This window comes from Ambystoma mexicanum, chromosome 3p (assembly GCF_040938575.1).
Source record: "Ambystoma mexicanum isolate Mex_15411 chromosome 3p, UKY_AmexF1_1, whole genome shotgun sequence".
Taxonomy (NCBI): Eukaryota; Metazoa; Chordata; class Amphibia; order Caudata; family Ambystomatidae; genus Ambystoma; species Ambystoma mexicanum.
Window position 1 is genome coordinate 1,040,608,002 of NC_090925.1, and position 16,639 is coordinate 1,040,624,640.

Here is a 16,639-nt window from a genome sequence, read left to right on the forward strand (position 1 = left end):
CTTACTGCGGTCTGTGGTGCAGTACTAACGGCAAATAGCTTTTAAAAAAACACTGCCTGTCTTTAAAAATCTAGACTTGCTGTTCGCACAGTATGAAAATCATAATACTGAAACAGTGACACCAACAGGCAAAATAAATCACTGCATCTTTCTGCTTTACAGATTCAACCCTACAGACAAGAAAGGGCCCTAGACAAAGAGACATGCTTACTTAACATGCCTTCAAACACCAGGCAACTGGGATGTTTACCTAGCAGTTCCCCAGCAGGGTTAAGCAGGTGTCTTCTGCAAGCACTTCACTGGATTCTCTAAGCATTTCGTTGAACACTTTGAAAATGCTTGCGTGCTTAATCAATGCCTTCCATTTTGTCTAGATAGGCAGGCAACACGTGTATTTGCGCATGTTCTACTCATTACTGAAGATGATGGTAAACAGAAAATGGAGAAATAACACAGAACCTGATTACACAGATGTTTTGGACCACAGTTGCAACCATCCTTAACCACCCACTTATCAGGGATAATGGAAGTTGAAGTCCAACACATCTGGATGGCCACAAAATGAGCCTCTGTGCTCTAGGTGTATGCATCACAGACTCTACGTTCATCTTTGCATCGCAAACTATTCCCCAGTGTCATGTACTGAATTGGGGTGGTATCTGAGCACTGGGGGGTGCTGGTAGCTAGGCATAGACATTGGGCCTCATTCCGAGTATGGCGGTAAGGGATAGCGGCCACCGCTAACGAGACCGGTGGCGGTAATCCCTTACCGTCATACTCCGAGGTTCCCTTTGCGCCCTCGCCCTTAACGCCTGCTTTGAGCAGGTGTTAAAGTCGAGGGCGCAAAGGGGCGTCCAGCCAATAACGGTGACCGTAATGAACGGTCACCGTTATTTGCATCTTCCCCATTCCCATTGAGCCCTATGGGGGCTCATTTGGGAATGGGGATGAGCCTTGGTGAATGGGGAATTACCGCCCCGCCAACCTTGGAATGGGGCGGTAATTCCGCCATCCACCAAGGCGCTGCCGGTCCGGGTACGGCGTCAACCAAGGCGTTAATAGCGCCATTGGTTAGCGCCGTACTCGGAATGAGGCCCATTGTGTTTTTAGCCAAAGAGCGTATGTGATAGATAGCATGATGCTGCGAGACGATGGTAGGAGTAATAGAAGTTTAACGGTAGAGATTCGAAGAGGAAGAAAGATTGGACAACAAGTATATACACACAAATGAAATGTGAAAATGAAACATTCACAAAGACACCATGTATGATTGGCATTCCCTGTACTGAAGTGTAAGGTGACACCACTCTCAGAAACGGAATAATGGGGCAGTAATTAAAGAGGATGCATGAATACCGCCAGGGTGTCTGACCAAGGGGTGGCCAGCACCCTGCAGACAAGACAGAGCTGCTGGCTTACCTTTCCCTGAGTGTGCGCAGGTGACTGCTCTGTCGCTGATGGCTGCTTCGCTCGGCTGGATATCTGTGAAGGGCTTGCAGCCAAGGCCAGAGAAGATTCTTTCCTGCCGGCGAACCTCTGCAGAAAAGCAGAATTAGCAAAACATGGGGTCCCCAAATATTCCCCTCCAGGTCACAAGAAAACATTTTCACATATGCACTTGCAGTTCAAGCCCCGAAAATAATTCTTGTTGTGGGTTTTGTGTGCCAAAATACATTTGCTCAACGGTACTGCTAACACTCACACATTTGAGGGTGCGTGAGCTGTGGCACGCATACATCAGTACTCAATACATAAATGGGTGAAGGCAATCTAGTAGGTGTTGATTGGAGTAGGGATGAGGGGGGTTAGAAATAGGGAGGGTTCAGGGAGGGGTGGTGGAGAAGTAAGGAATGGGGTGTGGCTTAGGGACAGAGGAATTGGAGAAAGGGGGGACAAGGAGTAGAGGGGGTTGCAAGGTCAAACTTGGAGTAGGTATTGGAGAGGAGAAGTAAACGGGTATTGGAGCACAGCATGTGGGGTTGGAATAATAGTATTAGGGATGAAGGGGTTTGGGAATTGGTGGGTGATGAGCATTGGTGTAGAGGGCAGGTGGATGGGAGTATGGTGAGAAGAGTGAGCATCAAGGATTGGAGTATGGAACTGAGCAGGGGTAGATTTGAAGGGTCATAAGCAACATTAGCAGTACAAGGGTGGATTGGTATACAGTGTAGGTCGCCTGGAGCTTCAAACATAACATCTTTTCCCCAACGTCATGACGCCATACCACCTCAACTCTGTTCCAATCCACCCTTTTACTGCCAGTATTGGTTATTCCCCTTATCCGTTTCCACTCCCCACTCAGAGGTTTATTGAGTGAACTGTCACCGCCAAGGTGGCCTCCAAGCGCTGGTTAACCCACTCATTCAGCAGGTTGCAATCTACACTTACTTAGGAAAGAGGAAGCTCTTTAGTTCCCCTAAAAACTGAATATAGTTGGAAATGGATTTCAGTGAGAGAGGAAAAGGATGGCATAGCAGCACAAACTAAAAAAGAGCCTCCTCCCGTGCTCTTCCATCTAAATGTAGAGACTTGGAATAGGATGGAGGAAGCGGATTTCAAGGAACAAGGAAAGCAGTATTCTTTAGATATGTCACATGAACATTGACTCCTGTCATACAACACACTGGGCCTCATTACGAGTCGGGCGGTACAGGGTTAACGGCACCGGTAAAGGTGCCGGTGCCGTCAACCCCGTACCGCCCGATTCCGAGTTCCCCTCGCGGGACCCGCTCTGCACGTCTGGTCTCACCAGACGTGCAGAGCGGGTCCCACGAGGGGAAGAGGGAGCAAACAACGGGCCATCTCGTAATGGCCCGTTGTTTGCTCCCCCCCATTCCCATTCAGCGCTATGGGGGCTGAAATGGGAATGGGGAAGGACCATGTCCGGGTCCCCAGAGGGAGGAATTACTGGGCCTTCCGACCTCGGAATGGCCCGGTAAGTCCTCATTTCGAGGACCCGGACCCGGATGCGATTTCGGCAGCAGCCATGCCACCAATAGCGGCATGGCTACCGCCAAACTCGTAATGAGGCCCACTGTGTATTATACATGGGGTCTTAAATGATCCTCCCCCACTGGGAGTCCATGCAGTGTTTCAGACATAAAGGAGCATGTTCATGAGATCAATCTGAACGTGCCAGAGTCTACCTAGTTGATATTTAGAGAGACCCAGTTAAATACGATTCTAATAATGCAATATTGACTTGGCCCCAGGTGGAAAAACTCTTCTGAGTAAACAAAGGTTAAAGAATCCGTCCTACAGTACTGCATTCATGTGGGACGCCAGAAAGAGACTAGAGTCAATAAGGACTTGTATGTTCTTAACCAGCATAACTGTGCAAACAGACACAGCCAACACTTTTGGCCCGCAGCTGAAAGACCAAAAACCCCCTTTAGAGTCTACTACAAGAATGTCCATCTTGCCAGGGCCCCTCTTCTTGAAATGATTAAACCACTTCCTGCACTGGATCACAGTAAGGTCTTCAGCAAATTAGCTAGTGCCACTCATCCCATCAGTCTTCAAATTGAAAATGAATTGGGTGTCATACATATAGTTGTACAAAGAGACCCCCAACCTTGTAATAAACTACATTTTGTAAAAAAAAACAATTGTGTGTGTTTTAGTTCATACAAACTTTTCACACCAATTAAATATTCATAATGACAAGACAGACATTTAGATAACATTCCACAAAAATATTAACATTACCATCACCAAAATGACAGTTGATCAAATATCCTATGTCACATACTATACCAAATCTTCCATAAGATGCATCTTTCCACTAAATACAAATCCTCCTGAAATCTTAAAAGCCATATTACACTCGTGACATATTCTGTACAAAGTCAAGTGCAAGGGGACACTCCTGGTATTTATACAATACTGCCAAATTCTTTCGAATTGATTACATCATATTCGTATACAAACTTAGCCAAATTACACAAACATACATTTCCCAGCATTTGACACTCTGTCATGACGTGCCCATTGGTCTCCAACATATGTGCAAATTTGCATATTCTCCAAATTCACTTCTCTCGAATTAGACCCAATTGTGGTCCACGTGTTGCTAGATTGGGTAACTGGTTCAGCCTCAAAAGTAAAATAAATCTTCTAAAAGCAGGGGAGGGACTTATCAACAAATACCTTTGGGGTTTGAAATAATTATGAAAGACCTAACGTGATCTTGGAAAGATTTTAATCGGGGTTAGGTGACTATAATATACATTTCAATCCCAAAGTCTTACTTTTTTGTAGAAAATTAGCTTAAATTGGTGAAACTCCATATCCCAATCGGGGGGCCAACCAATGGTTTGGAACAGCTTTTAATTTAATTTACTATATACTATTAGTTATCCATCCATCTCATTCTTCTTTATATCTTCCATTAGATTCAACAGAGGGCAAGTGGGGTTCTTCCTAGGCTTGATGTATAATATCCCCTCTTCATAATTGCCTGTTCCACCAAGGAGGTCATTCCTAGTTCCAGCCTAATTGCTTCCATTGGAACGCATCGTGGAAGTCCCAACAATCACTTTCAAAATGTACTCTCTAATATCTTAACCCATCCAAGTTTTCCCTAAAAGTGACTTCCATACTGTACAAGACCATGGGACAAAAGCATTGTTTATAGATCTGTATGACCCCTTTCATACTATAACCAGCAGTCCCCTCCGCACATGTATCCGTCAAAATGGTGAGGCTCAACTTTCTATTTTTAACAACAATCATTTTTCACTGGACTAACTGGCCACCCCAAGTAGTTATACGTACCCACCTGTTAGATTTTACCAACCAGCACATTGACCAGGCGGCACGGATGTCGATTTTTGCCAAAATATATTGAGGGGCCGATTCATGGAACAAACGTGCGCCGAAAATCTTCGCGCAAGCATGCGCAAGCATGCGCAAGCGGAAAAAAACAGGCGCACGCGCACGCGTGCGATTCATGGAAGTCCCTGCGCGTGTTCACCGCGGGATGTGCGCCAAACCCATGCATGGCGCACAAGTCACTGCAACATCGCGAAAGGCGTGCGCGACGCGCACAGTGAAAGCGCACAACCTCAGCGCACACACCAGAAAGTGGGCGGGACATGGGGCGTAACGCGCGGAATGGGGATTAACACGCGAAAATAAGGGCGTAACTGGGGATGTACTGCAGGGAAGCAGACGGAACGCCCACACGCACTCGAACCACACGTATTCATGGAATCGAATAGGGCAAAGCCACGCACAGCCAAAGACACGCACAAGCTGAAACACGGCCGCCACACGAAGGCAGGCGGTAGAGTCCCAGCGCATCAAAAAAGTGGCGCGCGGGAAGTCAAATACGCGATTGAGCGGGGTACGTGGATTTCAGGGGTGCGCGAGAAATACTACACGCGATTGGCCTGGGTACGTGTATTACAGGGGTGCGCGAGAAAATCTACACGCGATTGGTCTGGGTACGCTCCCTGGGGGAGCGGGCTACGTGTATTACAGGGGTTCGCGTGAACTTTTTCACGCGATCGGGCCTGGGGGAGCGGGCTACGTGTATTACAGGGGTTCGCGTGAACTTTTTCACGCGATCGGGCCTGGGGGAGCGGGCTACGTGTATTACAGGGGTTCGCGTGAACTTTTTCACGCGATCGGGCCTGGGGGAGCGGGCTACGTGTATTACAGGGGTTCGCGTGAACTTTTACACGCGATCGGGCCTGGGGGAGCGGGCTACGTGTATTACAGGGGTTCGCGTGAACTTTTTCATGCGATCGGGCCTGGGGGAGCGGGCTACGTGTATTACAGGGGTTCGCGTGAACTTTTTCACGCGATCGGGCCTGGGGGAGCGGGCTACGTGTATTACAGGGGTTCGCGTGAACTTTTTCACGCGATCGGGCCTGGGGGAGCGGGCTACTACAGGGGTTCGCGTGAAAAGCGGGGTACCACTCACCGTCTGCCTTGCGTGTAGTAGAACGCGTAGCCAACACCCGCTGTGAAGTAATAGCGTGTGAACCCCAACGGATGGAAAACACACGCACCGCACGAAAAGCACGTACAGAACATAAAGGCACGTGGGATCGCCAAGCCCTGCCAGGGCAACGCCCGTGCGCAAAACGTCACAGACGCGCTTACGCTGTAAGGGCCTTTGGTCCAATGAAATCGCGTACGCGTGCTGACGCGCTTACGCGCTAAGGGCCTTTCCTCGAATTACACGCTGACGTGCAGATTTTTCACGTGCCAAATCAGTCCGTATCAAGCTGGCCACGCGAAAACACATGGAAGACCACGCTCCTGCCCAGAAGGCCGAATCACTGCCCCCCAGTGCCCCGAGCAGCCTCCCACGTGTCATCTGCTGCTGCCTGCCTGCCTGCCTGCCTGCTGCCACCGTGCCTTGCCATTTGGTGCCTGCACATCAGCCATCTGCAGGGGTCCAGTTGCTGTGTCCACCCCTGCTGGAACAGTAGACTCCCGACTGGGATACCATCGCTCCACAGCCCAGCCCCAGGACCCAGTTGCCCACCCACGCCTGCCTCGGGGGTCGCCATGTCGGGGCAAGCACCATCTGAGACCAGTGGCGACCCCCAGCCAGAGAGGCAGAGGACCACCAGCTTCAGTGAGAAGGAAGTTGGTGTCCTGGTGGAGCATGTCCTGGGGCATTATGATGCCCTCTTCGGAAGACCACGCGCCAACAAGGAAGGGCGGGAGAGGATCTGGGACGATGTAGTGGTTGCCATCAACGCGGAGGGGGTGGCAACCCGCGACATCAAGCACATCAAGAAGCGCTGGGAGGACTTAAGGGCCAGGACCCTCAATAAGGCCCGGCGCCTCGCGGAGGGGGGCCGGGCACGCCTGAGTGACATCCAGATGAGGGTCCTGGAACGCGTAGACCCAGCGCTCCACGCCCAGATCCTTCGGAGGCAGACCCATCTGGAGTTGGCCGGTAAGTGGCCAAGCATTACTGTGTGAGACAGGGCATGTTGCAGTGTGCTGGTTGTCTGATACCTGCCTGTATGTGTGACATAGGCCATGTACGTATGTGTGTGTGCAGGGACATCATGGTCAGGCATGTGAGTACAGTGATGTGTTCTATTGCAACATGGGGGGCTCTGTGCGGAATGGACACATGGAAGCATGGCAGTCTCTGTTCCTGGACATGGGTGGGGGTGAGGGATGGGTGCTGGTCCCATGTACACGTATGGTGTCCATGTGTGTGTGTCTGACCTGCGTGTCTGTGACTTGTAACCGCCATGGATGCATGACACATGTCTGTGACAATGTTCAGATTCACTGATGCAGCCTAGTCATCCTTGTATCCACTGCGTCTGTGGTGCACGAGGCCAGATGGATGGAACTACGGTGAGGTGTGTGCATGTGATGGAAAGACCCATGATGCATGTGAGTTTGAAACCAACATTGTATGAATCATGAGTCCCTTGGTCATGTATGCCAATGTCCATGGCCTGCGCCATGCCTGTTACTGTATGTGTTTTGCCTGCACTGACCCATGTGTTGTGGAGGGACATGATGGAAGTGATGTATGACAGTGCCACTCATCTGCTGTTGCTTCCTGTCTAGGGGACCATTGTACAGTACCCTGATGCTTGTGTTCTATGTCTCCCTCTACACAGTGGCAAGTGAAGAAGAGGGCGGAGAAGGCGCTGTGGAGCAGAGCGGTGGGGATGCCGCCACGGCTGCAGCGGAAGGGGTGGGTGAGCCCCCACAGGGGCTTGCACCGGCGGAAGACTGCGTGGAGACATCCAGGTTGGTGGTTTCCACAGAGGGGGAGGAGGCCGCTACTGAGCCACACATGGGGCCTGGTGGGGGCATCCCCGCTGGTGCAAGTGGTGCAGTCCAGGGCCAGGGGCAGGAGGCAGCACAGGTCGCCGTGGAGGTGCCTGTGCATGTCACTGTCCCTGACACTGTGACTGCACCACCATGCACCAGCAGGGATGCCCCATCCCAGGCCCGTCCGCAGGTAGGGGAGATGTCCATGTCATCTGACACTCCTCTACCTGCGGACGAGGGGACCCCTGGCCGTGTGGAGAGGGTCCTGATTGGTGTTGCATTGCGCACGGCTGGCATTCGTGATGAGGTGCATGCTTCCCGGGAGGAGCATGCACATCATCACGAAGAGCACCGTGCGTACGTGAACCATTTGGGAGCCGCCATGGTCGGGGGTTTCCTACATGTGTGTGGCCTTCTGGCGACCCTCTCCTCCTCTGTGGGGGCTATGCGCCAGTCGTGCTCCATGCCGTCTTCCGGCCCAGATGCCACCAGGGCCCCCTGTGGACCTGCCCCGACCAACGCAGCCAGCTCGGTGGGGACCCCATCCCTGCCACAGTCGGGAGTCGAAGGTCCAGCAGGGGTGGACACACCAGCAACTGTCCCCCTGCAGATGGAGGATGTGCCGGCATCATCTGGCAGGGCACGTGCACGACGGCATCGGTGGATTCCATCAGCCTGGATGCCGTCGTGCTGGCAGAGGCAGTGGCGTCGGAGGCAGCAGCAGGCTCGACGTGGGAGGCATCATGGCTCGGGGCCATCAAGATCAGAGGGGCAGGCATCGGCCGGAGGGCAGGAGAACCCTGGGATGGCAGTGTCTTCCGTGTGGGAGCAGTTGGTCCAGCGGATAGGTGCGGAGCGGCAGCGGGCGGAAGAGGAGCGGCTCACCATGGTCAGGGCGGAGTTCTCCATGCGTCGGGCGTTGAGGCGGGCTGAGTGCCTCGAGGAAGCTCGCAGGGAGTTTGAGGTGGACACGGGGTTGTCCCTGCGAGACCTCGGGGCCAGGACAGAGTCCCGCCTCCGGGACATCGACATGGAGTTCGATGATGCCCTGGCCGGCAACATCACAGAGTGAGCCGCAGGACTTGCCCGCTGCCATTGTATATAGTTCTTTAGTTAGTTAGTGTTAGGTTTCCTTTATGTTTTAAGTTTTTTTTGGACCGCTCGGACAATGGCCACTTTTCTGTATATATTTTTCTCATTAGTTAGTAGTAGTAGGTTTCATTTATGGTGTTGGGCTCATGGACCCTGGGATATTCTTGTACATAGTTTGATGTTTGGAAAAAAATTTTGGATTTATATTTGTGTTCACATGAGGCAATGGTTTTTCCTTATTTTTTCCCCCCATTATTTTTCTTTGGACTACATTAGTTTTTGGATTCCTTTGTTTTTTGATTTTTTCTATTAGTTCTCTGACATGGACCATTTGTTTTGTCATCCCCATTGTTGTGTGTTTTATTTCTTTACTTCATTTTCATCTTTAATACATATATTTATTACTTACATTTGTGGTATTTTCTCATTGGTTTCATGCATATCATAATATGGGTTTTGACATTCACTTGCACCCATTGTGTATGTGTGTGTGACGGACATGTGTTCATTTACATACTTGCCATTGGGGTTGTATCATGTAGTTGCATCTACTATGTGGGTGGATGCAATCCTTGGCTGGGTGTTTGTGCTGGGTATGCTGCCCATTACTGCCATGATTGCGTTTCGTCAGGACCTGGGGGCAGGGGGACATGAGTGGGGGCCTGCAGGTGGGTGGCGGTGCAAGGGGACATGAGTGGGACATGGTTGGGGGCCTGCTGGCAGGTGCCCCACAGTGCTGGGGGGTGGGGGCGCAAGGGGACATGAGTGGGACATGGTTGGGGGCCTGCTGGCAGGTGCCCCACAGTGCTGGGGGGTGGGGGTGCAAGGGGACATGAGTGGGACATGGTTGGGGGCCTGCTGGCAGGTGCCCCACAGTGCTGGGGGGTGGGGGTGCAAGGGGACATGTGGCTTGGCTGGGGGGCATGCCCATGGTGGATGGGCTGCCTGCGGGACATGACCAGGGGTGCAGGGTAGTCCCCTGTGGTGTGGGCTGCCTGCAGAGGTCGTGGAGGGGCTAGAGGGGAGACCTGGGAGGACCCACACTGGCAATTCAGCTCTTCAACTTCCCGCACACCCACGTAATACACTGCCCCACTCGCACAGGCCCAATCGCGTGTAGAATTTCTCGCGCACCCCTGAAATACACGCGCCCAGGCCAATCGCGTGTAGTATTTCTCGCGCACCCCTGAAATACACGTACCCTGCTGAAATCGCGTGTAGAATTTCTCGCGCACCCCTGAAATACACGTACCCTGCTGAAATCGCGTGTAGAATTTCTTGCGCACCCCTGAAATACACGCGCCCAGGCTATTCGCGTGTGGAACTTCACGCGCACCCCTGAAATACACGCGCCCAGGCTATTCGCGTGTGGAACTTCACGCGCACCCCTGAAATACACGCGCCCAGGCTATTCGCGTGTGGAACTTCCCGCGCACCCCTGAAATACACGCGCCCAGGCTATTCGCGTGTGGAACTTCCCGCGCACCCCTGAAATAAACGCGCCCAGGCTATTCGCGTGTGGAACTTCCCGCGCACCCCTGAAATACACGCGCCCAGGCTATTCGCGTGTGGAACTTCCCGCGCACCCCTGAAATACACGCGCCCAGGCTATTCGCGTGTGGAACTTCCCGCGCACCCCTGAAATACACGCGCCCAGGCTATTCGCGTGTGGAACTTCACGCGAACCCCTGAAATACACGTAGCCCGCTTGCCGTGCTGGTACAGGGTTAGCGCAGCCCTTTGCGCTGGATTGGGGATTTTGATGGCTTTTCCCTGCGCGGAAGGCGTTCTTGGGGGCGTAACTGGCGCTGCTGCAAGGTCGCTGCGCCACTATGCGCCACGGCTGGTTTCGGTGGCTGGAATCCATGAATACGCTGTGCGCGGAAATGGGTTTTGGCGCACGCGGCTGGCGCAGGGATTCGCACGCGCACACTGTGCGCCAGCCGCGTGCGCCACTTGTGCGCTGAATTCTATGAATTACCCCCTTAATGTTTTATTTGCCAACGTTGTTAACCAATTCTCATCAGGTGAAGTTATAATCTCCTTTACCATTTGTAGGTTACGGTCAGTCATCTAATTTAGTTTCCTCAGTTCTTACCATCTACATCTGCTATCAGGATTTTATTATCCTTATCCCTAATCACTCTGATAAAAGCTATTAGCGTTCAGCATGAACGCTATACCCATTATGTTTCACTATCAATTGTTTTGTAATATCGAGAACACCCTGGCTTCCATATAAATAATCCAAAGTAGCTCTATTATGAACATTTTACCATGTATAATCACTGGGGATGTCATCATCCAAACGTCCGCTTAACGTAATAAGTTCCCATTCTTTCATGAAACATATCCTCCCATGCCTGTTCATTTGTTGTCGCTGCATAATACTACATGCTTTAACATATTTCGTCTCTCTTATATCAACATAATCTATGCAATGGGCATCAAGGTCACCCCCCACTTCATCGTTATTATTCATGAACCAGTTTACCAAATCTTCAGCCATAGTATGAAATATACTTTCAGTATGGTCACTACCAGAAGGATCATATATGTTAAAAAACAGAAGCTTCCTGATTGCATCTGTATTTTGTATCATTATTTCCACTGCTAAAATATTGTTTTCACTCTAGGGAATATGAACTGGCATGGCCTTAAAGATTTATAAACACCAATGATTATCATCCCCCGGCAGGTCTTCCTTTCAGACCCTTTCTGGCCATTGTTTGAAAAACATTAAACCCATCAAGATACATGTTAACCAAAATTCTTGCAATAAAAAGATTTCACTCTGCACCAATTGGTCAAAAGAGCCCATAGCACCAGTAAAATGACCGTGTCCCCAGGTGTTCCTTGTGAGTATGTTATGGTTTCACAGTCGCTTCATTCGCTCAACAGGCAAAAATTCTGACAACCAGACACAGTTCTGTGTGTTGTTATTGTTGAAATGAACACTTTTCACAATGCTACCAGTATTATTAGTAGTAATGCGAAGGTTATCTGATAATCCTACCCACCCCGATCCCCGCACCCAGATCATATCCCAATCTTAGGAAATTAACTAAGTGTGCTCTAACAAGTGTGACTGTGTCTGATGACTAACAATACACCCATTTCATGTTCGAGTTTCTACATTCAACAAATTCAATATAATCGATGTCCCCAGTATCTAGAACACGCAACGTTGGAACTAAGTAGAATAGATACAATATAGCCTACCTATTTATCAATTCATCTTTTCTTTCAGGGAAAATGTACCATATGGTAAAGGACTTAAGAGTCAATTTGCTTTTCTCTACCTTTGGTTTGTATTGCATCTAAATGATCAATTCCAAGTCGTGTGGTAGCTTGACTGACTTCGGCCCTCTCAGACGTGCAGCATATGTATACATTTACAAGGTTACTGGCATCAACAATGGAGACTGAAGATTCTAAGTCAATAGGACCAGTTTCCTCAATAGGACCAGTTTCCACTTCGATCCCTGTTATCTGATTTGTAAAACATTTTTAACACCCAACTCGTCAAGGTACCAGATTTTTGGTTTGCTCCTTTTTTGCCTTCGGTTTGCTTTTTTCTTTGTCTTCTTTGTATTAGCTGTTACCATAGACACGTGCCTAATTTCTTCTGCCGGCAAAACATGTACATCAGTTTCTTTAGGGCCTGTGTCGGATAGGGCTTTCCCCCTACCCATTTTGATTTCTGTGCATCCATCCTCTTTAATCTACATCTTTCTTTGCATGTTACATACATGACAGTATTGTCATCTACCTCTGTTGCTCCGTCACACATTGCATCATGGCTGTTACCATCTAGTGGGGCATTTAGCTCAGTACTCATCTCCCCTTCTAGGTTGGGTATTTCACGGTTTCCACCCTTGTTCTGACTCCTTGTGACTGCACTTAACTCTTGAATGCTTATCAAATCAGACTTATTCTTATAACTGTCAATTGCCTGCAAAATAACGCCATGAGCACAAATGGATTGTAATGGTGAATTGCGGTGTTGACATAGAAGTCAGCATTACTGAGGAGTCAGCTGTAGTCAGGGCAGGATCCTCCTCTGGAAGCCTTTCCCCCAAATAAATCAGGGGTCACGGGCAAGCTAATATTTGGGGGATGACTTTGTTACTTGGGCTCCTTCATCGATTACACCGAAGTTATCAGATGCAGCTGCCTCAACATTCACATGTCTCAAGTTATCAATTCAGTCTGCAAAGAATAACACAAGTTGCGTAACAACAAATGATAATCTATACCGGTAGACTTCACGTGCTTATGTTCGTTACCCACAGCTGTAGCCTCTTCGGTCCTAGAAGCCTCCTTTGCGTGTACCCCATGGCTGGAAGAAGTCCGTTATTTTCCCTAACGTGGAATTTTTAAAATGCTGCTGTTGTAGCCCCTTCTCCAATCCATCAGAAGTACACAGCACCCTATTAATATTATCGAGTGCTCGTGAACTAGTGCCATCTCATTGCAACCTCAAAGATCGCAGAGTATAGGCTCCTTTCTTATTTTCGATTTCCCTGGCATACCCTCAAATCAGCACGAAAGAGATGAAGGAGCTAAAATATTTTGCACGCAGTCAATCTTCAACCATCTACACTGCCTGCAGCGTGAGGGGCGGATACTTAAAATAACAACAAAGGGAGGAGCCCATGGGTTGGGGGGAAGTCCTCTTGAAGACGTGGGGCCTGTTGGTAGCCTTTGCGGCCCGTCTGGGTGGGCCTGAGTGGTTTTCTCAGCGTCTTTGTTGGCATTTCTACAATAGTGGACGGATTTAAAACTCTGTATTTGCTGTTTCACCAATACGTGAATTTTGTATATTTATTTTTCTTTTTTTTTCAACTTCCATTACAGAAAGCAAGACAATCAAACAGAGATAAAAAAACAAAACAATGCAAATTACAATGGAAAATCACAACTATTTACACAGGAAAACAAACAAACTCAATTTGCCAGATCATGCATCTCAGATAACCATGTCCCAATGTCCAATGACAAAGCATTCTTCCAATTTTGTAAATTTTTGTTGATCACAGATTGAGATTTAATAATCGGCCCCCTCTCCAGCCCCCCGCCCCCGCACAAAAAAAAACATTTTACGTTGCTATGAGAATAAATCCATTTTGGGTACTGACTTTTTTTATACTTGTAATTACCAAGTTGATGTGCTCCATTTATCGACCGGAAAGACAGGGTTTTGAACACAGGAAGCGCAGGCTGAGTCGAGTGCTTATCCCTTGGGCTATCCCCACGTCATGGCATGACGTCACTGATGCACGTTTTAATGCCAACGCAATTTTTTTTAACTTGCCATTTCTTATACCTCTGGGTGAGCTGCTTTGCAGATGGAAGTATAATGTGGACGTTTGAAGGAAGGAAGCTGCCACATAGTTGCCAACATGATCCATTCCAACCTGTAGGTGCTTATCCAGGCAACCTTTCAATTCTGGAACTTGTAGTGCAATAACGTGAAAAGCAGAACTACAAGTCCAGAATGCAATGACAAAACCCAGACCTGCTTATTGGAATGGATCGTGTTGGCAAGTACGTCGACCCCCACCCCATCACCAACCCCTCCATACAGGTCTTACAAATCCAGCCACTGCCGCCATTTTGTTTTACATAGTTTCTCTGGTCCCCTTTCAGGCTTGGGTTCATGGTAGAGAAGTGGCCTTTCTAAATTTGGTGTCCTGCTTTGTCACCATGTTGTTGGAGGGGGTGGGTGGATCTAGTAAACATCACTTCTAGCGACCCACCACCCTCCTTTGAAGGTAGGCCTGCGATGCATCAATTTTAACTTTCTCTGAATACTAGTTTTCGATGCCAGGAATCTGCAGCCTTCAGCTCCCGGCTGCTTTTAACTAAAGCTTCCCCCACTGTCCGTGGTGATGGGTTAGGGGAGTCAGCCCCATGCGCGTGTCTCAATTTTGACAGCCAGCTTTAGGAACATTTAATGAAAGATAAATATAATTTGTTGTGAACACGATTGCAAAAAATAGGAGTGTTCCATTTTGTTAGCAAAGGATGTAGGCATGGGTAACGTTCGGCTGTCCAGATGTTTTTGACTACAACTCCCATCAGCCCTAGCCATCAAAGTCAAGAAGCGGCTATAAGTGTCCCCTTTCAGGTCGGAGCCTCCCCCATGGATTATCCACGTGCCACCTACACACTTCAGTCCTACAATGGACGTCGTATCTAGATAGGATTGTGAATGTTAGCAAATGCCACACTTAGAACGTGAGTATTAGCAAATGCCACACTTAGAACGTGAGTATTAGCAAGTGCCACATTTAGATAGAATTGTGAACATTAGCCTGCTTTGCATCTAGATAGGATTGTGAATATTACAAATGCCACACTTAGAACTGTGAATATTAACACGTGCCACATTTGGATAGAATTGTGGACCTTGCCCTGCGTCGCATTTAGATAGGATTGTGGATGTTGGCAAGTACCACACTTAGAACTGTGAATGTTAGCAAATGCCACACTTGGAACTGTGAATATTAGCAAATGTCAGACTTAGAACTGTAAATGTTGGCACGTGCCACATTTAGATAGAATTGTGAACGTTGGCCTGCGTCGCATCTAGATAGGATTGTGAATGTTAGCAGGTGCCACACTTGGACTGTGAATGTTGGCAAATGCCACACTTAGAACTGTGAATATTACCACATTCCTCATTTAGAGAGAATTGTGAATATTAGCCTGCGTCGGATCTAGATAGAATTGTGAATATTAGCATGTGCCACATTTAGTTAGAATGGTGAACCTTAGCCTGCATCGCATCTAGATAGGAGTGTGAATGTTAACAAAATACCACACTTGGATAGAATTGTGAATGTTAGCTGGTGCCACACCTAGAGTGAATTATGAATGTTAGCAAGTGCGACACTAGGATAGAATTCTGAACATTAGCCTGCGTCACATCTAGACAGGATCGTGAATGTCAGCAAGGGCCACATTTAGATAGAATAGCGAATATTAGCCATTACCACATCTAGACGACATTGGAAATATTACCAATGCCACATGTCAGGTTTCTATTCCTATTTTGGGGTGTGTTTAGAGTGAGTGGGGAGAACCTATTTCTGGTTGGTTTGACCTTAACTTTGTAATTCAGAGTACTGAGATCTTCCCAGGGCAAGATGGAGGTCCCCAGTAGGAGTTCTGATTGGCTGGAGGTGAAAGCAAGGCAACAATGAACATTCTAAACTGCCTCTCACCGCCTTTCATTGTCTTAGCCCAGCTGAGAGGACATGTTATGAAGCAGCTCCTGCTTAATTTGGGGCGTGTGGACTTTGGGCTTCAAGTTTCAAGCAGTTGAGCTTCAACTCAGTGTCAGGAATCGTTTGGGAAACTGTTTGGGGGAGTTGAGAATCTCCCTTGATCTGTGGCAGCAGGAGTCACTCAGGAACTCTGGAGATAAGTGTCTAGCCATCTGGCTTTTTAACTTTGCTTTGTAAATATCACTTCTGGTGAGAAACTGTATATTTTATCCTTTCAAGAAATCCTACTCTTCAAATTTAAGAAGAATAATTTTGTCCCATGCGAGTGCTAGATTTTAAATGGTAACCCTGAAAGCCTGCACTCGTTCTGGCTATGGACGTCATCTTACAGTCTGTATTGAAGTAAGTCCATAGTGTAAGCTTGTTGTAGTGTAAGCTTGTTGGACTGTCTGCCTGTGCTGTTAAACTGAGTGTGAGAAGTGGCTTTGTAGTTTTTAAATCATTCCGAGCGTGTTACTCTCTAGTGCGTGTCATCGGTTCTGCGCATG

General features: G+C 48.6%; 1 protein-coding gene across 1 annotated transcript in view; it reads right to left on the reverse strand.

Moving 5' to 3' along the window:
* KIAA1755 (KIAA1755 ortholog) overlaps positions 1-16,639 on the reverse strand; it is a 435,570-nt gene that overhangs the window by 49,475 nt on the left and 369,456 nt on the right. The window contains exon 20 of the mRNA XM_069652397.1: positions 1,420-1,536. Coding sequence (XP_069508498.1) covers positions 1,420-1,536 — 117 coding nt within the window. The remainder of the gene's footprint in view (positions 1-1,419; positions 1,537-16,639) is intronic.